Source organism: Chaetodon trifascialis, chromosome 10 (assembly GCF_039877785.1).
Source record: "Chaetodon trifascialis isolate fChaTrf1 chromosome 10, fChaTrf1.hap1, whole genome shotgun sequence".
Classification (NCBI taxonomy): Eukaryota; Metazoa; Chordata; class Actinopteri; order Chaetodontiformes; family Chaetodontidae; genus Chaetodon; species Chaetodon trifascialis.
In genome coordinates, this window is record NC_092065.1 from 17,805,347 (window position 1) to 17,832,422 (window position 27,076).

General features: G+C 43.1%; 1 protein-coding gene across 1 annotated transcript in view; it reads right to left on the minus strand.

The window, feature by feature from the left end:
- Positions 1 to 27,076, minus strand: part of b4galnt4a (beta-1,4-N-acetyl-galactosaminyl transferase 4a) — a 138,947-nt gene that overhangs the window by 18,658 nt on the left and 93,213 nt on the right. Inside the window, exons 7-8 of the mRNA XM_070972057.1 lie at positions 18,524 to 18,591; positions 5,470 to 5,548 (exon numbers count right to left, since the gene is read on the minus strand). Of these exons, the coding sequence (XP_070828158.1) occupies positions 5,470 to 5,548; positions 18,524 to 18,591 (147 nt within the window). The remainder of the gene's footprint in view (positions 1 to 5,469; positions 5,549 to 18,523; positions 18,592 to 27,076) is intronic.

Sequence of the window (27,076 nt, forward strand, 5' to 3'; positions counted from 1 at the left end):
GTGGAAACAAGGACATAAAGCTCCTGACTGATTATGCTCTTATTTCAATTGACAACTAAATAGAAGTAACACTTACATGCTAGAGGATAAATGCCACTCTCCATTTGCTGCCACACTGACATGAAAACAGTGACTTGTTTTTCACGTCATATCATGTCTTGCCCAGGGACAGAGGAACAATATTCAAAGAGAGATGAGGAGGTGGATACAGAGACGGGCTGTTTGATTTTCTATGTTGAATTATACATTAGCCAAAGTCTCTCAGACCAGGCATTTCAAAAAGACAAATGAGCCCAATATCCATAGCAATTACTGCTGCGTCGTAGTCAGTGTGTCGACGGCGATGCCCTGTGTGCTCTGAGGCGAAACCGGTTAGTCATACTAACACTCTCACTAGATTCAAATCAAGTCAGACTTACATGACAGAATGTCCTAGCACACCTCTGAGAATCCCATGTGTTTGCTCTGCAGCCAGATGAATAAAACTTATGACAAGGACATGCAGGTACTTCAACATAATGCTTACTGGAAAGGAGATAACGGGAATAACAAGCCTGACCTGAATACGAATGGAGATAAAAAAAGAAAAAGAGAGACAACAGAATTGATGGTTTTGGACTAAATGAGCATGACAGCACAGACTCAACTGCACATGTTAAGTTTGATTTAATATGAGCTAAGACAGCCTATGGCAGATTAAAAAACATGCAATGATAAAATACATTAGCAGGATGCGATCCGACACATGACCTGAATATGCTAACACCAGCGTGCCTGCATGTTCTACCCTTTAAACTCAAGTTATTAAAGATCGAATGAAATATGAACGCAAAAGTGCAACAGACATGGTAAAGCAGAATAAAAGGTACAGTAAAGCAAGCACATGAAAGGTAACAAGGACACAATGAGCGTGGGTGACGGGAAACTACACAGCCTCCCTTTTAAATGTTGAAATGGCATGTCTTGTGTGGGAAGGTGCTCTTTGGAAAGTGTCTGATCAAATCTCCATGATGACAAGAGAAAACAGGGGCATGAACGGCAGACAGAGATGCGAACATCAGCACCGCTAATGGCTTTAAATCCCTCCTGGCACAGTAACGCACAAGTGTTCTCCTGTGGTTCTATGAGGAGGACAAGATGAAGGAGAATAATATTTAGCTATACGATGAGTTATTCTCGATTATGGGAGGCCATTCTCGCACTTTTCATCATCTTCATACAGTGGGAGAACCTGGGTGATCACTCTGCAATCAGTCGAATCAGGCGGCGCTGACGTTGCCCTCTAGAGGCTGACAAAGGGCATGGCAGTAAAAGCATGCCGTGCATTGAAGAGCTAGTGTTGGTGATGTAAAGGTTAACGCTGGTGTTTTTTCTATACATGACGTCTTGGAATGAAGGTGCCAAATGACAATGGCAAACTGAAATGTCATCGCACTAAAAATAACTGACATGGCCATAAGGTGGCCTGAGCAATGAGGCAAAGGTCGAGGATCACAAACAGTGTATGTACATAAAGTGGACTCCACAACCAAAAAATGCTTGAAAAGAAGACTGAAGTGAGATGAATCTGGGATCTCAAAATGCATGTCAAAATGAAAACAAAAGCCATTTATGGGAGGACAAAAGCAAATTCGTCTATGAAGTAGGAGACAAAACTGAATGTGAAAGGATAAAAGTGGGAAAAAAGCATTGAAAAGGTAAGAGGACGCAGAAAAAAAAAAACCTCAAATCCATATGTCTGTGAGCTGCAGACTTTGACCCTAAAAGGTGTTGAAGTGGTAAAGAAACTGTGAGAAAGCTGAATTATTTCCAAAGTAAAACGACACACACAATATACTTTAAGAGCAGGTTCCAGATCTCATGGACCACTACTGATTTACAGTATGTCGGGGGGGGGGGCGAGGCAGATGTTGAGAAGCCTGCGTGTACGTGTGTATGGCTGTCCCTTTGCGTACACACCCATGAGCCTGCAGGGTTGGGGTTGACGGGGTGTGAGTTTGTGTGTGTGCATATAGGGGTGTGTGTATTAATTGGTGGGCAGTTTGAGGCTTGGCCTGGCAGCAGTGATAAAACAGGGCCGTTAAAACCCTGCATTTAAATCCCACACCCCTGGCTCTCCATAAACTTGCCATTACTAATTAAGGCGTGACTTTCCTCTCTTCTCTCTCTCACTCCCTCTTCCTCTCAATCACACCATTTAATGGCCAGCGCTTTCCTTCATTCTGTCACGTGGCTAGTGGGAGACGTTTTTCCATTAGGCCAGTGGAAAGGTCCAGTGTTTCACTGACCAAGATCCAGATGGCATTTCAGAAACTTAATGAAATGACTGCTGACGGAGTCGTCTTTCATCTCGTGCAATCCATTTAAAAAGCAGTCATCACTCTGCAGACAGTTTATTTCAAGTTAATTGAAGAAAAACACTGTGGGTGAGCGTAGTAATGGAAAGGTTCAGTCAGAGTGCAGGTTTAGTAACTTGCCTACTCATCCTAACAATCTCCTCATTCATCGGCCGACAGTTGTTTCCATCCCCTTGGGCGAGGCACAGTGTATTCCTAACCTGTCTCTTCCGGTCTCCAGTGCTGTTTATGTCCTGCTTCCTGCAGCCATTCTCCCAAATTCCTTCACACAATGGCAAAGAGAGGGGCCAACAAAGGTTCTCTTTCTTATTTTCTTGCCAAAAGGTAACTTTCAGACGGCGCTTGTGTACTATCTGATATTGACTCCCCCTTGTTTCTTTATAACAAGCGCCGGTAAACAAATACATTCCCAGAGGAGCAGCCCACCTTTGACCATGCAATCACAGCTTGGCACAGAACACAGAAGAAAGAGCTGCAAATCCACACTATCTGCTCTTTAACAAATGAGTGCCTGGGTTTCTGCAGATTTATGTGAGCCCTGGGCTTACGCTGTTGTGGGCCGGTCACAGTAAATCTGCTATTTTTGTCAAGGTGTGAAATGTATTCTGCTGTTAAATCACACACAGGGGCCTTACTAAGACAGCACAGCGTACACACACACACACACCGATTCCCTCACACAATCTTGATTTGCTGCATGACTTTTATACGCTTCATTAAATTGTTTCTACAAGTGCAAACCCATTTTGATGGCCTCATGAGTAGTTGGCTGAGGGGAGGAGAGAGAGGCAGAGAGAGAGATGGATTTCCACATGACCTGGTTCACCAGTAGACATAATCACATGAACAGTTTGTCTGGATGACTTGGAAAGTCTGCTAGGAAGTTGACAATTTGGACGGAAAACACCACGAGGTAGAGAGAACAAAAATACTTCACATAAGAGCCTCACATGCACAGCCTGTATGCAGAATATCCTCCTCTGCACTCATGCCATTTTTTTCTGTTTTAAACCTGCTCTAATCAACACAGTGTCATGTGGGTCCCTCAGCGTGACAATTATCACCAACTCCTTGTTTCGGCACACCTTCTCCACCCTCATCAACCCTGTTTTAAGCTGTAGCATGCAGTCCTTTTTAGTGACGAAGCTTGATAAATCCACAATAGACAACCTGCACCGGCAGGCAGACAAAGTTAGGAACTAGTTGGTGAATATAAGTAGTGAAGCATTTACAAGCTGAAGAGCCTCTAGGAGCTGTTGGACAGCAAAACAAAGCTGAAAGGAGAGTGAATATTGGACTTACTTAGAGAGATGACTCAAAATGAATGCTGATGTTGCACCTGTCTGCTGGATGAACATTGTGCTTAAAGGTTTTTGGGCTGCCCCAAAGTGACCAAAAAAAAAATCAATTCATACAGCTTTAAGGCCTACTCAATGCCAAAAAGCTTACAGTTATAATTTTATCCTCTGTCTCCATGAGCTTGAGATAAACATGAACAATCCAAGGAGCTGTGTAATCCATCAACACCTCTGCAATGCAGTTGTCTCATTGAAATTAATGAAGAAGTGTGCATTTGTGGTCTGAACATATCCTCATACCTGCAAAGGTTCACACCATCTAGCCCCAGGACCCCACCCAAATTAACAGTGTATCCTCTCTGCTTTTCTTGCATTGTATCTCACCCACTCAGTCTGTTTGTCCTATCCAGAGGCTGTCCAAAGATAGGCGGAGGTATCTGTTTGCCACTGGGATGTGGCTGTCACAGGCTGTAATTTATTAGTCACACTTGCACATCATCAGCAGAATATTCATAACACACCCACATCAACCATCCACAACATCCCACAGCAACAGCACAGTACTTGGGAGACCTGCCACTAACAGGACATTTCACACAGCCTGTGTGAAAACACTGCCATAGGCTGATTGCGCCAATTTACTATTATCAAACTAGACTGGAGGCCCAAGCGTCAGAATGGCATGGTTGGAAAGCAGATGCAGATCCCTCTCTCAAACACACACACACTCAGGGTTCATGTGCGATCTATCAGAGTTCAGTCTGGTGCTCCTCACGTCACTCCGTCAACGCCTCTCTTAAAACAACTGGCATGCAGGAGCAAACAATGTGAACTGAACAACGCTGAACAGACTGAGGGCTTGAGATGTTTGAGAGTACAGCAGGGCTGGAAACTGTGCCCTCAGGTGAAGGAGTGGTGAGGTGATGGATGGCTTGTGGAAACATAGTGGAAAAATATGACAGGACAGTTAAGCATATTAAGACCCAGGAAGAAACTAACAAGAACTAACAGCAAGACAGAAAGGTAGGTAGAGGATAGGAGCCAGAGGCGTTTGCAGGGGATGAAGACAAACTGAGGAAAAAAAGTAAAAGATCATCAACCTTGAGGGTGAAAAAATGACACTGAAGTTTTGTGAGAGAAGAGAGCAACTCCAGCAGTGCCGCTGCGGCTCTGCTCATGATGATGGTCACCATGATGACGATAACCCGGGGCCAGTGATCTCTTTTTTTCATCCGCCCTCCCACTCAAAGCGCAGCCTCACATGAGGCGTGTGGGCTCTCGTTTGAAACTTCATCTCGAAATTAAGCCCCACTCATCTCTGAGCTTTGCCTGAGGTGCCGAACACCACTACAGAGAGAGAGGCGGTGCAGAGGAGAGTCGGTGTGAACAGGAAGGAAAAGCAGAAAGCTGCAGATGAAGAAGTGCGGAACAAAGATGCAGAGAGGGAAATCCGATGAGAGGTGGAAGGGTTAGATGGAGGAGGAGAGCGATGACAGGTGGAGGAATGGAAAGAGGATAGAGGAAGAATAACAGAAATTTAAAATGACTCGATGCTCTAAACTGCTTGGGAGGGAAAGCCAGCGTGACCGCAAGGAGGGCCTTTATTGCATACTGTTTTGATCAGATGGAGAAGAGAGGAAGTAATGTAGAGCAAAGGAGGGAGAAGAGCTCCCTCCCTCCCTTTCTCACCTGTGCAGCACAGGGTACAAGTCAAAACTAAATGCAAACTGTCCTGCAAACAGGTGGGAAAAGGGATGCAGACAGAGAGGCAGAACAGAGGAAGTACGCTCCCACGATCGGATGGGTCCACTTACCCCGACCTCCACGTGATCCGAGCCCTTGTCATCCTGCTTGTGGAGGATCTCGAAGTAGTATTGTCTGGACGAGATCAGGCTGAGGGGAAAGAGAGAGCAACTGTTAGACATTTGATCTTATCTTTCTATAATAAGCCACTGCAGCTCCGTCCACCTCAGAAAGGTCTCTCCCACACTGGAAGTATACTCAGTCTTACTGTGTGGAGACCAACCACAAATACAACCGTGAGCAATTCTGGCTCACCAATCACTAAGAGTATAACAGGATTTAATAAGACTGTGAAGTAAGGTAAACTGTTTTACTTAAAAAGCACAAATAGTCATAAAAAAACATGTCAACTGGAACTGAGCATAAACAGGTTAATCAGCCTCGAATATAACTCGGCGCTGCAGGCAAGAAGGCAAAGGAGACGGCAGAGAGCCAGGATATTATCAGCCTTACGTCCTGAATAAACCGCTCCTTCAGAGACTGTGAGGAAGAAAATCAATGCTCCACATAAATCAACATTTTACACTTATACAAGCTTCAGTATTTTGCTGGAACTCCTGGTTAGACCGAGTAAAAGTCGTGCGTTATTCCCTGTCCTGATGAAACACACGGTGGGCGACAACGCTTTATTCCTATCAGAGACACACCTCGCATAACAGGCCAACATCTGCTGCTGAATGAGAGACACCCAAGCAATGCTCCACACATCATTAGCTCTTAGACCGCACACACACAGTCACAGCTGGACACACAGTGCTGGGCAGTTTTTGCTCATATGCATGCATGTAGTGCACATCTACAGTGTAGAAATGCACCGTTGAGCCTCAGATGAAAGACAAACGGAGGGTTTTCTTATGAGGATAAAATGGTACGGTACGTTATGTTTGAAAACCTAATTCTGAGATAAGATCATGTTCACTTTGTTTGCCGCAGCCTGGTAATTTGTGAAACATTTGCTACTCTGAACTTCGGAGTCATTTGGCTCCTCCATATTCATGTGCTCTGATTCACCAAGATGTGCGACGGCTTGCTCTTTTTTCTCTTCATTTTCAGCCTTTGTTTCTGTGTTTCTGCGTCTCTTGTCTCTCTCTGTGATGGCCCCTTTTCTCTCTCCTGTCTCCCATTTGTCTCCTGAAACAAACACAGGCTCATCCTCTTTGTTGAGCCTGTGTTTGGAATTGAAAATAGACCCATAAAAACAGGAGATAACGTTAAAAAAAAACCCCAAAAAAACAGACAAGCAAACAGAGCAACGTTTGTTGCACGATGTTATCCTTGTTCGAGAGAGTATGCGCATTTTTATGAGTTTAAAATCATTTCAGCTTTTAGTCGACACAGTAACAGTGACAGATGCCTATTAAACAAGTTTCCAGAGCCAAGAGGCATATCACTTCATGCTTTATCATCCAAAACCAAAAGAGAAAAAGCAAAGAAATCGTTCCATTTGAGAAGCAGAGATAACTGACCTGCATCCTTATTAAAACCAGAGCTTTTTCATTTTTTGTCAATCAACTAATTGCCTGAAGATCCCCTCCAGACATGTTTTAAGATATGTATACAGCACTGACTTTGGCTCAAAATGTGTTTCTGACACAGATTTTCCCTCAAAAAGTTCTATCATCTTATTAAAATCCTTAAAATTATATCTACTCCTCCCTCCTGAAAAAAACTGAACCTATGATTCTGCGTTTGTGCATTGGAGGTTTTCATGTTTCCACATCACACTTGTGTAAGTTGAATAATGGACCTGGATTAGCTTCCAAAGTAGATGTGATGTCACAAATAATGCTCGTTGGCCCGCCTCTTTAAAACTGGATTTTTCATGAGCACAGACAAACTGTGAATGTAGAAACAGCCGTCTGGTGTCAAACTGTGCACAGACTCTTCTCTCTGCACAGCGAAGCTCAAACAACCAACTGCGGAAACAAGAAGGAAATACATATTTTTGAGAGGAGGGGGACTTTAATGGACATATTGTCTCTGCACTACCAGACATAAAGCCTTGATAGAGATTGGTGAATTACAGTTATAGTGTGGACTTATTCTGCAGTGCGTGCGTGCATGTGGTTATTTTTTTCTTGCCTGCCATGGTTGACTGACTTGAAAGGGAAGGACAAAGGCTGAAGGGGGGCAGTCACGTGCTGCCCCGTGTACAAACGCAGCCACATCATCCGACTACCCAGCGTTCTGTAACCGATAAATCATTGCAGGTACAGGAGAGCGGTGACAGTGCGCTAAGGTCACTCTCTCATGAATAGGGAACATCTCTCTGTGCAGCCGCTAAAACGGCACTCAGCGAACTTAAGTGCCACTTTCAGCTCTTGGCACACTGCTTGCCCTTTCCCATATGATTCAAACACAGTAGCCTTTAAACTGAGCCATACTTAAAAAACACACACACATATACATCACATAAACATTTTGTCTTCAATCAGATGAAACACTAATATGATGAACATGGTCCCAACCAGAGAACTGACGGTAACATTTTTTCTGGAGTGAAATACACAGACAGCAAAAGACTGCGGGGAGGAATGGTAACACGCAGGTTATTTCACGTGTCTCATGTAAAGTCTGCAGTTTGATAAAATCAATCCACCCTGACCACATATAGCTAAATTTATCTTGTTCATCTGAGGGAATGTGTCGAATTCTCCATTGTATATATTTGATGAACTATATCGATCCAGTCCTCAATCAAGGGGCCTTGGGGCTGCAGTCACTTATGAATTATGATTTTATTACCAACAGCCAGCAGAATTTCCATAAGGGTTCAGTCTTTGGAGTTTATCTCTTGTGGTGTATTGTATAAGTACATTAAGTACAAGAACACTGACTTTAAAAGGGGTGTATGGGTCTGGACACTTGCTCCAAAGTCTGATGGATTTTCTTCCAGTAAGTGATCGGGACAGGACAGGCCTGAAATATATGATAATATATGTGCGTTTCTGCGGTGAGGTAATGAAGAATCGAACCAAACTCAACAAAATTCCCTCCAAGTAAGGGAGCTTATAGTTTTCCACGCCTGTATATTCCTCCCCTGAGACAACCCTGGCAGCCGTAGTTCATTGAGTTCCCGTCCCTGAGCAGATGACTATAGATGGGTTTTAGGATATATCAGTACATTTCCTGACCCTTCATTAGATTGTCTATTTCAGCCCATAATCCGACTCGATCTGGGGGATAATCTAATACGAAGATGAGAAGGCGCAGTCTGCCGCCACAATGCTTCAGAGTTGCTGCTACACAACCACGGACAAGGACGCTTCATATAACAGCTGTAACAGATATACAGAAAACTCTCTAAATGCATCCTCAACTGTCAATATTTGAGGATCTCTTTCTTCCAGCCTCTTGCCACTCACAGAAATTCAAAGATAAAACATACTGCGCTCAAAGAGCCTGAACTTTAGCAGTGACAGCTCAGCCAATACAAACTTGTTTACCTGTTACAAGATGCCAGATAAGACAATGCACACACACACACACACGCACACACGCACACACACACACACACACACACACACACACACACACACACACACACACACACACACACACACACACACACTGCTGATAGCAAATAGCAGGCCTATCAACAAGAGTGGTGCAAGATTGAGACAAACAAAAGGATCACATGACACTGTGAAACAGAGGATCACATCACGACATCAGGTCCTATTTGTGCATTTACCTTCCTTCTGTTTAGCTATTTCCTTTATATTTTCTCTCTGTGATTTGGAGTATTTTCAAATGCCAATTCAGTAGCAATTTCATATTTGCTCCATGTGGAAGTGAGACATTTGTTGAGTCCTGTGGGATTCGGTGTCTGCAGTCTGTACTCGTCTGCTGATAGTGATTTGCTTTTTAAAGGTTTTTAAAGGCATCACTCCTTTGTGTCTTGTTTTCAATTTGGTGTGAAGAAGACGGAAATGAATCACGATGAGCCCAAATCATGTCATGATCAGGGACAAATAAGGAAGATGCAAACAAATCTGAAATACTTTTTCAAGCTCTCTGCTCTGTCCAAAGGAATTATATTAAGTTAAAAGACTGGAGGAAAAAACAAACAAAGGAGCACAAAGGAGGAGGGACAGAGGTAGGTTTTTTGCACTGGGATGAGTCTGTGTGTGTGTGTGTGTGTGTGTGTGTGTGTGTGTGTGTGTGTGTGTGTGTGTGTGTGTGTGTGTGTGTGTGAATGCAAGCGGGCTGGTCACACCAGTCTCCCTGTGATGGATGACGAGGCGGGCGTCGGCTGAAAGAGATGAAGAGACAGAGAGACACGCGGAAAGAAAGATGAAGGAGGAGCGATAAATAGCAAATGAACAGCAGGGGCAGAGAGGGAATTATAAATGCTTTCTGTATCATGAAAGCAAAAATACATTACAGCCAATATCACTGAGATGTGATTTCATATAGAACTCCACGCCTGACGGGAAAAAAAAAAAAAAAAAAGATAAAGGAGGAACTGAAGGGCAAATGAGAGATGGGAAGAGGAAAGAATAGCTATTAGCGTGTGACTCAGAGGATGAGTAGAGGACACAAAACAAGAGTCTAATTGCCTGACTAATTGGAGTCTTTGTTTCCAGTTTCCCTTCATTGGGCTGAACGGATAGAGACAGACAAAGGAGCTTGGCTGGGCTGGATAACACAACACAAGACGAGACTGCTGGAGCTAAACAATATTCAGAGAGTATCATCACTGCTGGATTTGAAATATGAAATATTTATTTGGCAGGAGCATATAGAGTGTGTTTTTTTCTCCTGCTGAGAGACAAACTCCTTTCACGAGCATCTCAAAGAAAACTGTTGCAGGGGGGTCTAAAGAAATGTACCAAAGCCTGGGTGCACACAGACAGGCAGCTTGACACACGTTCACACACACACTCACACCCTCAGCATTACTAACCTTGTTTGTAGTGATCAGAGCTGAGGTGAAATGGAGACAATGTACTTCCTACCTTTGGTAAATACCAGCGCTCTTCCTCTTCTTCTCTCTTCATCTCACCTCTCTGCACTGCCGACTACAGCTATTTTCCAGTATCTGCTTTCTTTTTCCAACTCAATTTCTCATTAATGCTATCTGACTGTCAACCCGTCTCTCTCTCTCTCACTCTCTAATACCCACAGGTGGTCTTTAAATAAAAAGACTGTGCTCGGCGAGTGCTCCCCTCTCAACTACATTAATGATACCAGTGTTTAGAGCTGCCCCAAGGAGACGCACAAACTTCACTTTTCTCCCCTTGCGCTCTCGCCCCTCTCCACTCCATTTCTCATGTATTCCTCTAATCCATCAGAGAGCTATCACGCTGCTCTTCCCTGCAGCCGCAATAAATCCTCTTTCTTCCATCCCCTGCCTTCGCTTCTTCCCCCTCTGCTCTCCTTCATCCCCCCGTCTCTTCCTCCCTCTCCTCCTGTATCTTGTCCATCGTCTCTCTGCAGCTCTTCTCCCTCCATCTACCACATCACATTCCTCCATATGTAATTACCTGATATAACATTATAGCATTACTATCTTTGACGCTTTTTCTTCTGTATGCCTCCACTTCAGCCCTGTCTCACTTTGATTTTGTAGTAACGCTCCAACTATTCTCCCACTGGCCTGAATGCATGGAGATGTGAAGAAAGAGTATCTGACAATGTTTTGCTCTCCCGGGGTTTACAGAGAAGGTGAAAATAAGCATATGCTCTTTTCATCACAGCAAACTTCAGTTATTAAGTTATACATTACATCAAGGTCAAACAGTACTGCAGGTACAAGCTGGGCTGAGCTGTATTAATGGAGAAGCATAAGAGGTACAGAAGTACCAGCAAGCAGGGAGAGTTAGGGCTAAGTCAGAGAATGCCACGACCAAAACTACCAATGAATGGATGCAACTAACAAGCATTGTCTGCATATCCAAAGCCTGACATTGTTCCATGCCATAGAGCTTAAGAAGTCATTAGTTCAATGCCCATTCATGTTGACTGCTATGTCGACAGATATTAATGTGTAAAGCCTTTTTGAACTGCAGTATACTTGGAGAGAAAAGACTTGATAATTGTTTAAATAGACTGCACACTTTCCTGGAAGGCATTCATAGCGCTTCACTGCTCATTGTCTCACCCACACACACCTGACCAATCATAAAGGGTGTGTTAATGTCAGATGGTTGGTCGCAGAAAGTTAAAGAAATTGTCAGATTGAGACTGAGTCGCTTCCCAAACAGCTTACGTATCTGTTCCCCAGGTGCTCGGAATCTAATTTCTGTGTTTCCTCAGACTGGGCTGATCATCCGTCATCATTGCTGTCTCTAATCAGGTTTGGCCAGAAACAGCCTGGTGTTACCGTGTGGTCGTACTCGTGCACTACTGCCAATCAGATGTCCGCTGCCACAGTCTTTCACAGCTCGAGAGATCCCCATCAACACCCCAAAAGACACTCTGATTAAATACAAGCCACTACGCACACGAACACAGACATACACACACGCACTCAAACAAAGATTTGCGTCTTGGCAGCCTCCCATCACTCATAGAAACAGATGGCGGAGCGAAGGCCTGAGGGAAGAAAGTGGGACAGAGAAGTCACTACAGCTTCATTTCAATTCAACAGCTACAGCATATCAACCAATTACCTTGAGCAGAGAGCGCTTCACATTAAGGTCAGTATTCACACACAAACACAATCAGGGATATTTGCGCAAAGACGGAAACATAAAGACATTAACCCACATGTAAGTTGAATACATGCATATCAGAAGACAGCGCAGGTGCTTGCTTTAGAGCAGGTGCAACACTCAGCTCGTCTCCACGCTCAATCAGTATTCCTATGATGCCATGAGCACAAGTACTATACTTTCCTCTCTCTAAATGCTTGAGTCTCAGCGCCAGCTAATAGCCAGCAGTGCTTAAATGATTCAATTATAGATACTGAGAGATCCCATAGTGAAATAGCTGGTCATTCTCCACTAGGCTTCCCTCATTGTTGCCCAGGAGAAGCACAGTTAACTCACTCCTTCCAACTATTATTGGTCTTTGGAGGCTTTCTGTGAAGTCATGTGGATAGAAAACAAATGGGAGCATTTGCAGTCCGCGGGAAGGAAAGTGACAGAAAGACGAGGAGGTAGAAGAGGGGAAAGTTGAAAGAGGAGTGAAAGGCCGTTCAACACTCAGACATTCACACAGAAGAGGAAGAGCAAGCACACATCGACGCCCACGTGTCTGCGGAGGATTGGGCGTAAATGTCACTTCCAGCAGTTTGTGAACTGAAAGCTTCTCCTTCAAAATGCCAGCTGTGGCGTCCCAGATAACCTTGGAATCCTCTTCTGCCGCTCCTCCTCACCACACCACCATCAAAGATCAGCAGCAGCCATTTTTAATTTCAGCGATTGCACCCCAAGGTGAAAACCTAGACAGGCTATGCTCATTTACAGAAGCACATGAAGGCAAACGCTTAAGAAACACAGACGTTGTTTAATTGACTTTCGTTTTCAGCCGGCGCTTGTTAGCTTTCAAAATCTTTCAAACAATATTCCCCCTAATCCTCAACTCACTGTCAATCACATCTCAGTCTGAGCTTCTGAAATGCTTGATGTCAAGCACGGCATCAGAATAGCTCAGTATGCTACTCAGCACAGTTCAGTTTATAGAATTTTAGCAAATGTCAATCTCCTCGGTGTTGTCTATACAGCCCGAGGCTCCGGTAGCTGTGTCAGAGAGCAGAGACAGTGTTGACAGGGTTATCTGGGTTCCTCATCAGACTACTTCACTGTCACTCATCAAGCTGCTGTGACAGCACCTAGAAGGCACCGCCAAACGATCACGTAACAGGTATGAGCAGAGGCGGAGACAAAGAGCGAGACAGACAAAAAGGGGCACTTTCAAACTGACAGTGTTATTTTAAAAATCATGACAACAGGCTCAAGTGCCATCAAAAAGAAGCAGCTCTTTGGCACTTCCTCAATTAAGTAGGTCTGCAACAACAATTATTTTCATTCCACTTGATGTGTCTGCTTTTTTATTCTCTGAATAGATTAATCGTTCAGACAATAAAATGCAACGAAAAACAGTTCAAGGCGGCATCTTCAAATTGTTAATCTCACTAACATACAAACATATTCAACTTACCGGGATAGAGAACAGAAAGTAGCAGCAATCCTCATGTTTGAGAACGAGTAAGGAAGAAACAATCGTTTTGTATTTGGGCCTGATAAAAAGTTAGATGATCAAAGTCGTTGATTTTCTGTCAGCGAACCAATAAATTATCACTAATCTCTGACTCTTTAAAATCATATATATCTAAATAATGGGCCAAATACGAGCAGTTTACTGGGGCTATAATATGATGAGGCATAAATCCTCACATGGATCCATTTCATTGACATGGAGCCACAAAGGACAGAAGACATTGTTTGTCCTGAGCAAAATGAGAGAAGCTGATCCAATCCTGATTCCCCCAAAATTGGGATGCTGAGTAAAATATAAATAAAAACAGAATGCAATCATCTGCAAACAAACTGAGTTTACCGACAGCAGTCTCACAAAGTGTTCCTGAGCCCATGTGTTAATATCCTTTATCCAATCATGTGTTCACAAAGTGGTGAACCTCGCTCCACCCTCGCTTGTGAACGACTGAGCCTTTCCAAGATGGCCCTTTCAGACCCAATCATGATATTATCACCTGTTACCAAAGTACTGATGATGATCTGAAAATCAAGTTCTATTTGATTTATGTTTAACACAGCGTCCTATCTTTTTTGGAATTGGGGTTGTAAAAGCTGTGAGACAGCAAGAGGGACAAATACTCTCTATCTTCAAGTTTTATTCAGCAAACTTTAGAATTATAACACAGGCAAAACTCTTTTCTTACACACACTCACACACACACAGTCATTACCTCCAGGTGGTCATGGCCAGGTGGTGTGGATGGCTACCAGATCTCCAAAACAGGTGTACTGATCCAACTTTCCTGTCCATCTCATCGATTTAAATTGCCACCTAGGACGGACTTGACACAGCGCACGACAACAGGAAAGCCACACCCCACCCCGTCGATGAATAGGCGGCTGAAGAAAGCGTCTGCTGCAGCACAGCATGCTACAGAAAGCCTCTACCCATCCTACCTCTTTTCCAGCTTCAAATCCACTCCCCACATGTATCTGTCATTATCATTACATGCTGAGATTGAGGGGAGGCCATAAAAGAGACAGAGCGACAATGGGGGCCTGATGGGAAGAATGTGGCAGTTTAGATGAGGGCGGTGCACCTGAAAGCTCCAGCCGCAGTCATCCAAGACGCAGACTAGCCGCAGAGGGACCGCCAACTGGAGGGCGTTTGGATTTTATAAGCGTGTGTGAATGCACACATATGTTCACTGATTTCAGTGGCCTTTAACTGCATCGCATGGAGATCTCGACAGGCGAGTGAAGTGTTTCGTGACCTCAACAACAATACGTTTCATTCCCTGACAATATGATTCAACCCCGGAGCAGCCATTAGTCACTGTTCACTCAGCTCTACTACAGGCGGCTCTGTGGCTCCAATGAACCGAGACGTATAAATAACCGCAGTCCAAAGCGTGAAAGAACAACCTTGCTAAAGTGGGAGTGTCTGTTGTGCTTCATTCTGCTCTCCTCTGTTCAATTACATTTCTGAAGGGTTGCTCCCTGTTTGGTTGTGTTCTGCTCTGAACCATTCAACTCAATTCTTTTATGCTCCATTTTACTCTAGCTCTGTCCCATTTCATTCTTTCCTGGGCCCAATATGATAATAACCAAGAACAGTAAGCCATAAACTGTGAAAGTTGTTTTGAATTGCAGCTTTGTGGTAGAATGGCGCCTGTAAATAGGCTCAAATGACCCTGAACTTCCGTATTCGTCAATAACAAATTGCACGAGAGAATCAGGCTGCCAAGGGATAGCTGTAAGCTACGTAATGACAAAGGCTTTCCATCTATAAAACTGAGTGTATTATTTGAGCAACACCTAATTCATTTTGTTCAATTATTTCTTTATTTTATATGATTCACAAATGTTTCAAATTACCAGGTGATAAAATCTGTCTAATGACTGATTATTATTGCTGTACACATGCTCTGATGGATTTTTTTTTTTTTTTTTAGAAAATTATATCTTGTTCTGTTCTTCACAGCTAATTTGCTCATTTCAAATCCATCCCATCTAATTTGAAGAATACCTTTTATGAATGCATGGCGATTAATCCTGCTGTGCACACAATTCGCCACGCTCGGGAGCATATCAGCTTTGCTATAAACAGGTCGAGTGTAATAGCGTGCGAGGGATTCATGTCGTGCGGTGCGGCAGACGGAACATGTGGAAGATGACAAATAAACAGCATTTGCTGTGGGATGTTTCAATAAAGTCATCAGATGCAGAGAGGGATTTGAAATGTCACGGTGTTTAACAAACACACGCACATTAATGCATGGAGGCATGTATTTGCTTGCATGCAAAATAATGAATTTGTTCTCTTACGCACACCCACACACAGGAACATCAAACTAGATTTCACCTAATTATCTTAAGCTAGACTTTCATGCCATCTTTGACACACTTCCCCTAAAGCATGCGATCGAGTGTCGCTGTAAACTAAAAACAGATTTGACTTTAGTCATTAGCCCCTTCCACACGTAAAACCCCACCACACTCCATCTCTGGTGTGCAAAATTTCATATTCTGACAGTGGAATCATGCATCACTTTGCGCATCAGGGTAGAAAACATGAAAAGATTTGGAGAGTTACTCGAGCAACAACTGGTGTGTGTGTGTTTGTATGTGCATGCAAGGTGATAGATATGACTTGTATCAGATCTCAGTGGGGTAGAGGGCTCACAGCGAAGGCATGTTCTCTGCAATAGCTCTCCTTGACTGGGAAATTCTTCTTGTATGACAACCAGCCCAAACTGTAGAAAACTGCCCCGCAGATTCTACATACATAAAGCCATGCTCACGCCCACCCACTCAAACACACACCCAAAAGGACACATTCACAAAACATGCAATGTCACACCCAAATTTCTCAGTGGAACAACCTCTTTAATGTGCCCGTCATATTCTGCCTCCATGCCCAGTTACTCCGCTGTTGTCTTAGATTGTCAAAGAACACAAGTCGCTATTCAGACAGGAAGAGAAAATAGAAAAACTTTCAGCCGCCCCCTCCTCTCTATTCTTCTTCTTCTGCTTCATCTTTTATAATCTCTCTGTACTCTCTGGTAGTCTGGCGTGCCTGCTGTGCTAACTAGGCCCAGTTAAGCCTACACAGAGACAAAGACAAACACTCGCCAACAGGTCCTGGTCTGCATTCAGCCCCTTATGGCATTAATGAATTCATTATATTCATTATATAAAATGTTCTGTGTGTGTGTGTGTGTGTGTGTGTGTGTGTGTGTGTGTGTGTGTGTGTGTGTGTGTGTGTGTGTGTGTGTGTGTCTAAGTAGACCTTTACAAAGGAAGGCAGAATATGCAACAGATGCATTTAAATGAGCAATAAAGATGTTCTGGTGATTTTATACATATGAGTAATGCTACAGAATGATGAATTGTGTGTGTATGTGCGTGCGCGTGAGTAAACTGTGCTACAATAATATCAACTCGACTTTCAAAGTCGCCGCTTAAATCACTCTCATATTCCACAAATTTCGCTCATATGTTGAGTTCAGTCGGGGCCATGAAGTCATTAGTGCCGTCAGATCATCTGACTATCCGCAGATTTTTCAAAGCGCCATCAGCACACCTACACTCGCAGTCACAACAGAGAGGTCCATTTACATGCCTGCTCCACACATCTATTCATACTGCTGCTGTCTGCTGTCACCACCGCACTGCAACCTGATACATGAGCAATTCCACTAATAAACTGCTTCTCTGATACTTTAGGCCTGCGAATGTGTATTTCATTATCTAGCACGCCATCATGTGTGCACAGACGGCAGACGTGGTCCCGCTTTCTGATTGACGAATTGTACCACGATGACATGATCGCATTCTGTTATCGTTCTACAAATGAATAATTTTGAACAAGTCACAATTCAAACAAAATCCCGTTTGACACATTGGAGCATGACAGTGGAGAGCTCACTGTCTCATGTGTTTCTGTACTCATTTGTCATGTTGGGATACATATCAATATCATACTCTAGTCCTTTTCATTATTAGCATACTGATATCACAGAGCCTCAGAAAGCTGCTTTGACCCGTCGTCTTTTTAGCAAACCATGATAAGAATGTTTCAGACTCACGCTGACATTGCAGCCATGATCCACAGCTTTCAGCTTTTGAAAGGGGCAGAACTGTAAATAACTAAACACGTTCTCTTTGTTGTGTGCATTCATCATCCATTTTGTACCATTTAGAAGTTCTAAAATATTCTGAACCTTCACTACAAACACCATTGGCAGTGTGTCGTGTGTGTGAATAATTAAAGGAAGCACTCTCTAGCTTCAGCCAATCAAGGAAATGCAGGAACCCAAAGGAATAAAAGCACTGTTCTTAGGATCTCCTCTCTTGCTGCATAATCATATCAACTTAACAATGACTTTTGAAGCAAACTGCACATCAGTACTCATACTAGAGGGTGCTTTTATGCAAGCAGCTCCCAGCAATTAGGGAGAGAGATGTGTTGAAACTGAGAGGAGCTGATTAGGTTAATACATTCTCATTTTACATTTAGAGAGAGGGGCCTTTCAACTGCAACGATCGTCCTCACTCAAGCACTCTACGCATGTTAACTCATACATATTTGAAAGTACACACATATCCACAGAAGAGGCGCATCACCTGATTTCCAGTGTCCAGCGAACAAGCCTTTTGAAGCAATTATGCTATAAAAGAGGTTGTAGTCAGACATGAATGACTCTAGACGGAGCATGATGGGTACAGACTGCTGCTTAACAGGTAGAGAGACACTTTACCGGTAAAGACCTTCCTCAGAGAAGCTCTAGTGGTGGTGTGTATTTGTCAAGCTTACTGTAAGATGTGAATAGGGGTTTGTTTTGGTCTCTGCACTGGCTTCACAGTGAAATAACTGTGCCGTTAAGAAATGTGTGTGGTTGTCACAGGTACTTACTGCACAGACTTGGAGGACTGGGACCTGAACTTGCTGAACTCGCCTGGAGCTGTCCACTCTGTACCCAGCTGTAATACACAAGACAGGAGACACAGATCAGAGCGGGTGTAAGAGAAAGAGAGCACACAAGTGTGCAAGGGGATAAGAAGTACAGCTGGAGAGTATTTGTCAGAAAAATCCTTCTTAGAAATCAACTTTGTTAGCCAAAAACGCCAACTTTATGATTCACAGGAACAATCTATGACTGTGTTGGAAGGGCCCTGTCTGTAAACAAGTGGGATTACAAAAGGTTGTCCTCGTCAGCTCATTTCATTTTCAGAAAATGGATTGGTAGGTTGAAACGGACACTGCACGATGTGCTGGCGTCCTTGATTATGATAACACAGCAAATGAAGTGTAATTGGGAAAACAAGACACTATGCCCCGAAGCAACAGGGACAGAAAATCAGGAGGCAAGTTCTGACAGGCAAACTGAGCAAACAGATGAGAGCTAATGGCTATAAATCGCCAGAAAATCAGAGAGAGCAATTCCCTGCCAATGCTGACTCTAAGAAGCCGGCTCATCGGAACCCCTGGGGCCTCCATTTCAGCCCAATCAGTGCCCATTCATTTCCTCGGCAAGCCAACGCGACTAATTAGGGCCCTCGACTGCTGCTGATCCATAATGAAAGAATAAGGCTAAGATCACAGCGGGCATGCCTTTAATTGTTTGTGCTGGCCACACTGCGGGGATTGGAACTGGTCAGAAAACATTGTGGGGTGTGGTGGTAACAGATCACAAGAGCCATTCAGCTTGTACAGTAAATAGCTGCCGATCCTCACTCTGGGTACCACAATGTTTTCACAGAGAGCAGCACACACAGCAACGTGCACCTTCGAGATAATGACACACACACATATGACATGGTTATTATGCAATGGTACCTCGGAATGTATTTGCTGGCAAGAGAAGAGAGTCGCTATGGGAAGAAAATTGAAAAAAAAAAACAGGCAGTAATGTCTGTCCAAAATCAACCAGACCCCTGGCAGCCTGAAAAGCCTGTGAGAGTCTTTGTGAAGCAGTTGGCCGGAGAGGAGGAGGACACAATGTGTGCTACTGTGTCTTCACTCTGAAGCCCCGCAGCATGCTGCTGCCGGAGTACATTTCCACACCAACAGTTTCCTCACATATTCCTCCTCCAGCACAGAAGAAGGAGGGATGGTGGGAGTTAAATCACTAGGAGAGAATATCTAAATGAAAAAGTGAGAACGGTAGTAAATTAAGCTCAATCAGCTCGACTTCATTTACTAAGTTTACATTCAAGATGAAACCTTTCTTTCAAAGCAATATACACTTTTAAATGTGTATTGACATTCAAACAATTGCAGCAAATGACTCTGTGTTGATTTTTCAGAGGTAGTTATTTGAAGTTGAAGCGGAGTGGAGAGCAGGTTCGCTCAGAAATTATGTGGTGTTTATATAGTCTGAGGTTAGCGTTCAATCGGAAATCTCAATTTAAATTAGCACTGATGCTTGTTTAACAGTGTGTATCAGAGTCTTTGGACCATCAGACTATGCTAAGAGAGTACTGATTCAGCATTAGCATTGGTGTAACTATTCAATATAGGATAGTTGGATGTGCTACGCTAGTAGCAGCTAATGTAGCCTCTAGCTGCTAGCCTCAAGCAAAAATGAGGAGCAGGCTACTGAGCTGTGGTAAGCTGCCTTTTTTATGACTCTACACACCCATCATTTGAGGGAAACTTCACACAGCTCCTTCTGAAGCCACACAAAGCTTAATACAACTTTTTTCCATAGGCAGAAGTGCTCCTCATCTACTTTAAACACACTGATGTGTAGGCCCAAAAGCTCCACTCACTGACTGTAATATGGAATACCAGTCACAGCATCCAATCAGCTTCCGTGCGACTTATGGGAACACACAATCCTCGCAACCCATTTCATTTGTCAGTCTCTCTCCTAAACTTAATGTGTGCTGGCTGGTTTTGTGCATTGAAAAATAAACAATAATGTGGCTCAGTTTTTATGCTGCTATGCTAAAGTCTGGCTCGAGCACTGCAAAAATTGGCTTTTAGAGACCAGTCAGCTCATTAGCACACCAACACTGCAACCTGTAAATGCTGCACTTGTTAATTATCTGCATCAGTCACAATACTCCCACTGCTTCTTTGCTTGTATTGTCTATGCTTTTTATTGTTTGGAAGACAGTACTTGTGTTTCACTATGCATGTGTTGACTTGTGCTTGTACTCTAACACTTTGTTTTCTCCATAAATAAATGAAAACTGTGACTCATATAACTGCTAGACTGCTTTAAGGTTTCATTATGTTTTGTTCAGCTCATCCTGGCTTGTGACAGGGATGACAGCAGAAAGTAGTGCAGTAGAATCTCATTTAAGCCCCTCTCTCCCTCAAAAGAATCTGTGTCACTGCAAAGTGCCGTCGGTTTCTTAAGAGAAGCAGGCAACCTCCAGTGAAAGTTAAAAAACTTCAACAAATCATCACTGAATGGAGTTGTCACCTCAGCAGCAACTTTAAAATCATTCAAATGTTACAAGCCCTCCCTTTCTGCCTGCGCTGGTTCAACTGTGTGGGCCTCCAACAAGGGTAGAACCACCAGCCTGTCCTCATTGTCTCTTACTCTCTTCTAGGCTCCAGGTTTTGGGTGTGGTTTGAAAAAAGACTAATGCTAAAGCTACATGTCCAAGGCATAACATCAGCAAGATGGAGCGCATTAGTCTAAATGCTGATATAGTTGGCTCTTGTCTCACCGATTGACATATGAAAGACTATAAAAAAGATGCCAAACTCTTGAGATATTGAGTATTGCTGTTCTTAGAGCCTCATGCACTGAGCCGGTTTGTGACACAAAGCGAGGAACACAGAGGAATAAACGCAGTCTTAAAACTTTGCACTGAACATAAGTGGAAAACTTGCGAGACCATACTGTTGAGAGTGTCGGTAGTTACTGTACTTCTATGTTTGTATTGTCCCTGTGAGTAATGTGTTTTCTCAGAAAGATGAAAAAGAGAGTGATCACACAGCGGAGTCAGCACTGCGAAAATATTCATCGCAGCAAGTCATGTTATCTAGTGCTGACTCTAAATAAAGCAAAAAAATGTTTTATTTCAAAACAAGCAAAGCGTGATCATTTCATTTGTTTCCAAAGCACACACACACACAGAGTAGAAATGAAACCACAGTGGAGGCAAGAATGAGGTGATCTTACATCACTTTAGGGGGAACATGAAGCTATGAACGTCATGTTGAGATGGATATTATTTCAAGAAGCTTCTGCTTCTGACCAGTGAAGTTCAAGACAGCTTACACGGTATCTGAACCAAGATCACATCTGTGACACCTTTTCACCTCCAAAGACTTCCTCATTTCTGATTCTACATACAAACAAATTCAGATTCATCCAACACCTTTTCCCAGCACAATGCACTGTACATAGGTTCATGAGGCTCTGAATTCAAACTAGTTGTTTTCGCTTCTCTCCTTGCTTGTCGGGTGGTTAATCAGATGTATGTGAACAAAGACACAATCAAAGACGTAGTTACAGGGACAAATAACAGTGTAGTACCTCAGTTTTCACATGAAAGTGGCAGATGTTCTCCAAGGTGTTAATGCAGCGTAGAGATGAGAAACACACACAAACACACATGCACACACACATGGCTTCCCACTGAACAGTGAGTCACTGCTTATTGACAGCAGCATCTCCTCACCAAGAGGAGGAGGGAGGTAAATCAGAAAGCAAGCAGCCAGGGAGTCATGAGGGGTAACACACACATGGATGCACACACACGCGCGCCATATCACATCTTAAAACACACGTGCACTCACTGAAATATTGTCTTTTTTTGCTTCAAGTTAGTCTCCTCAGAGACATTTCATTTCTTATACCTAAAGCAGATGAACAACCGAGACATACACCAACCTTACTCTAATGTAGCCTCTTTTTTCTCCTTTCACACACACACACACACACACACACACACACACACACACACACACACACACACACACACACACACACACACACAGTCTCTCTGTGTGCACCTCGCCCACATATGTAGGTACCTCGAGAAAACTCATTTCAGATGAGCACTGGCCGTGAAACACAGAAGTGAAACTCAAAACAGGGTCAAGAAATATAAGAAATAATGTAATGGAGGTATGGAGACAATTCTCCTCTTTCTATCAACTCCTTTTCTTCTATACCCACTGTTTTTCTCTCCATATGAGAAGAGAAGTAATAGAGAAACAGCTGAAATGTCATGTACCTTCAAAGTGCTGTTTTCTTTATCTGATCCTGTCTCGTCTTGTGCTGGTGCACAAGGATGCAAAGGCCACGAGATAAGACGCATGAAGCCAGGAAGGGTCACTCCTGCACAGCGTTCCTGGTTTCATTTATGCAACTCATAACCATGTCAGCAGAAAACAGAAAAACAGGTAACCTGACATTTGGAGAAATGTTTGAGAGAAGCATTTTGATGCAGGGTTGGCATTTGTATTACTGAAATAATGGCCGCATCCCATTCAGCTGCGTCAGTGCCATGACCCTGGCCTTGTCCACGGTTACCTGTTATTAATGTTTTTAGGTACACCTGTGTTTTTCTTGCCATAGCAAATCGGAATTTCGTCAGTGAGAAAGGTCTGTTGTAATCTGTGAGAGTGCGGCTTACTTGATCCATTAAATGAAAGGGCAGAGGTCTCTGTGCTGAAATGTGGCTGTAAAACTACAGTTCACTTTAAAGAAATATTTTTACACTGTGGATGCTAGACAGAAGAGAAGAGTCAGAGAAGCAACATATCAAAAAGATAAATATTCTCAAACTATGCATGCATGCGTTCATAGCATACCAGAAGCTGAGAACAAAACGGCAAAGTCAAGATGGCTTGGAAAAGTGACAAAAAAAATCTTAAAAACATTTAATTTTTGTACTCATACAAAAGCATTCCCTCTCAGCTGTCACTTGTGACCCACTAGAAGTGTGTGTATCTGCAGAGACGCTGCCCTTTGCATGTATTTTCTTATTTGCTGTACTCAGGCACCGGGTGTGTGGCCCCCAGCCAATGACAGCGCAGAGGTGAGGTAGTGACAAGGTGCCAAACTGTACGCTGCACGCATCCAAGAGGAAGCTATGGAAGTGGTGGACACAGCCCTGAAAAAACAAGTGGACAACGTGAGAGAAAAATGTGGCTTGCAGTGTATGCATAAGCTTCAGACTTGACTTCTGGTGACATTAAACAGCGGACCGAGTTTGAATGTTGTGTTTACAAACCATAAATGACAATTCCTGCATAGTGCACCTTTAAAACAGTGCTTGTGTGGATGGGATTTTTTTTATAAAATAAAGAGGAAAAATCCTGTTTTTAATAATGCTCAGGTCCATGTGCAGTGGGCCTTAGAGGCTCCAGAAAGAAATACTGATTGCAGCACTTTGACCTCAGTAGAGGCAACTGAGTCTGGTGTCACTGGTCTAATTGCCATCAACTTGGTGTGAAAAACAAAAAAAACAAGTGAAACAGGTGCACTCAGAGCCGTAGTCAACAAGAGTTTTGTGACCTCTGGGCACACTTGTCTCATTAAGCAGGGATACTCGGTCCCTTCAAGTGGGACAACAGTCACGATGTTCATGAGACGAGTCCATCTCAATGACGTGCAGGGCTTTGAATGGTGTTCTTTCCTCTGTCACCGATTTTCATTCATTTCAGTCTGCTATAAAATCAACCTGGAGATACTTCCAGCTGGCTCAACTCTGGTAATCTATCACAATTATCCTCATGTCTGTTTTAATTGTTGTCAAAGTTACATTATTAGTGGGTGGTGGTAGTTTGAATCAAACATTCTGCACACACTAATGCAACTGCAACGGGAATAAAAGCACGATCGCTGTGATGGATCGTCTATCTCAAGTAGGTTTAAAATTTTAATCTCGGAGGCATCCATTTTCGTCCCTGTTTGTGTTTTTTTTTTTTTTTATGTCTCTCCAAATGGATTACTGGGTGCATGGAGGTTGCAAATTTCAACTTGGAACTTCAACAAAGAATGAAACTAATTATATGCCTGTCATGGTTTTCAATCCAAAATGCTATTTACAATTTTTGGACACATGCTGCTACCTGGCAGTTAAGTATTTTAAAAACACCATAACAGGCCTTTTGACTTGTCATAGTAGGTAAAGTACAGGTGTTACTAATAGCATTAAGTAAGGACGCTCCAGGGAGACATGACAGGGTGCTGCGCTGTTCTGTCTGTGGCTCTGGCACATTTTGTTTTGAGCTGGTGTATACTTTTGGAGCACAATTCTTCACATATATTAAGTAATATATATCACCACTGACAGTCAGACCAGTCTGTAAATGAGGAGCTACTGTTGCTATCAAGTCTTTGATTATCATTATTGATTACATCTCCCTGACCCAGTTTCCTCTGCCTGTGTGTCAGACAAAATAAGCATCAGAGCACATATGACATCCATCGGCACATCGCGAGCACTGCGCCGGTGCATGAGCACGCACAAACGTGCACACACGTGCATAGTGCTACACCTAAGGCTCTCTCAATATCAGACTGGCCCTGGTCTGGTTCTGTGGGAAGCTCTGCGGGAGCTGTCTGGACATTCTGATTGAAGGAAAATCTCATTACAGATTAGCTGTGGGCAAAAAATATGATTAACGCCAAGACGGGACAATGGATGATCCTCACTCCCATTGAGTACATTCGAATGCACACAGATAATGTCCCAGCAGTGCTGAGGAATGACACCCCCCCCCCCCCCCCCCAGAGCAAGCTGTTACGTGTAAGGAACAGAGGAACCAACCATGACTCAAGGTCAGCTTTGTCTTTCTGGGTGCATGCCACAGTGTGTGTAGCTGCATGAGAACCAGGATTAAAGGGGCTCAGCAGAGAACTTTTCTGTCCACATATACGTGTGTGTTTTTGTGTGCATGTGTGTGGAGAGGACATCATGTTTTCATATGTGTGCGTACGTATGTATCCTCTTATTTCATATATAAGAGGATATCCCACAGGGGGCTGAGGAGGTATCAGTCACATCCAGCACATCATTGAAAAGCTAGCCACGATATGCTGACAGGGGTCTCCAAAGAAACACCACGGGAACGCTTCAGCCCCCCCGCTTCTCATCTCACCGCATGCTAAATGTCTCATGGCAGCACATTCCATTTATAGCCAGTTCACCATGGAGGACGACACCGCTGTGACCACTGACATAAAGTCATAATCATTTACCAGTATGAGTATTTTTAGAGCAGTGAGTCAGGTTATGAATAGCAGGAATTACAGCTGGGTCATTAGTATGAGCAAAGATGAGAAAGTATACAAATCATCAGACACTGACACGCTGCAGACGTACACTCCAGTGATTTAAAAATTTCATTTAAGTTATCACATTATCTCTGCACAAGTTTCTGCCAGGGAGGTTTTCTACACAAACATTATTCCAGGGGGTTAAATTTGACTCATTGCTTATGAAATTTAGATACCCTGTCCTTCAACGTCTTGCAGTAACTCGGGCAGCTGCCGAAAAGCCTCATAAAAGTTTTAAGGATATTTTCCCAAACCATTGGAGTTTCCAGTTCTGAACCTCTAGCCATAAAAAAACACAGAAAGCTCACTCAATTAAATGAGATCCCTGTCACATCCTAGTCCAGGCTGCACTCAAGTCATTGTTTCAGATGTTCTTTATTGGGTTTTATTCCGTTTATATATAACTTGCAACATGTGAGACCAGGAGAGCGCCGATATCAATTTTTTCTGTTAAATGTAAACAGAGACCACAGTAAATGAGCCAGTTTGGGTGTTTTGTAATTCTCTTTGTTTGTCCATTTGTCAGCAGGATTAGAGAAAAACGACTAACCCGGATTTCATGAAACTTGGTGGAAATGTAGCATCGTCCAAGGCAGACCCCATTACATTTTTGATGCAGATACACAAATTATTTTTCCCTTTTGTTAACATTGTGATAGGGCATTTGGTTTTTGTGGAATAAATACCATGCATCTTGAAATGCTGTTCATGGTAGTAAAGTCTGGTGGTGAGAAAACAGCCAATTATAGATATTCGACATATCCAGTGCACATCCATTTGTACCAACAATCCTTTGAGGAAGCAACACAACAACAGCGCTAATTGTAAGATCGCCACAACCACAGTTCGAAATATACCCAGACATACATAGTTATTGTGCTCGCATATTTGCATATCATAGAAGAGTTGGCCTTGGCAGAGGTCTGCGCTCTGCTTGTATATTTCATCTAATCTTTTAAAACAGATTTAAGTACTGGATGTAATTAGCAAATTTGTATTAACAGCTACAAATTATTAAGAGAATTTAAACAGCATAAACAGTGGGAAGAAAAGTTTTATACCTCTTTAGAGCTAAAAGCAGGCTTGGCAGTAAGCCTTCTTTTCAGATTAGCAAAGCACTGCATTACCTGCTTTGGGCATAAATGCTGAGATGTGCAAACCATATACAGTATATTGTGTATATGAAACATTAGCCTATAAAAGTGAAGCAA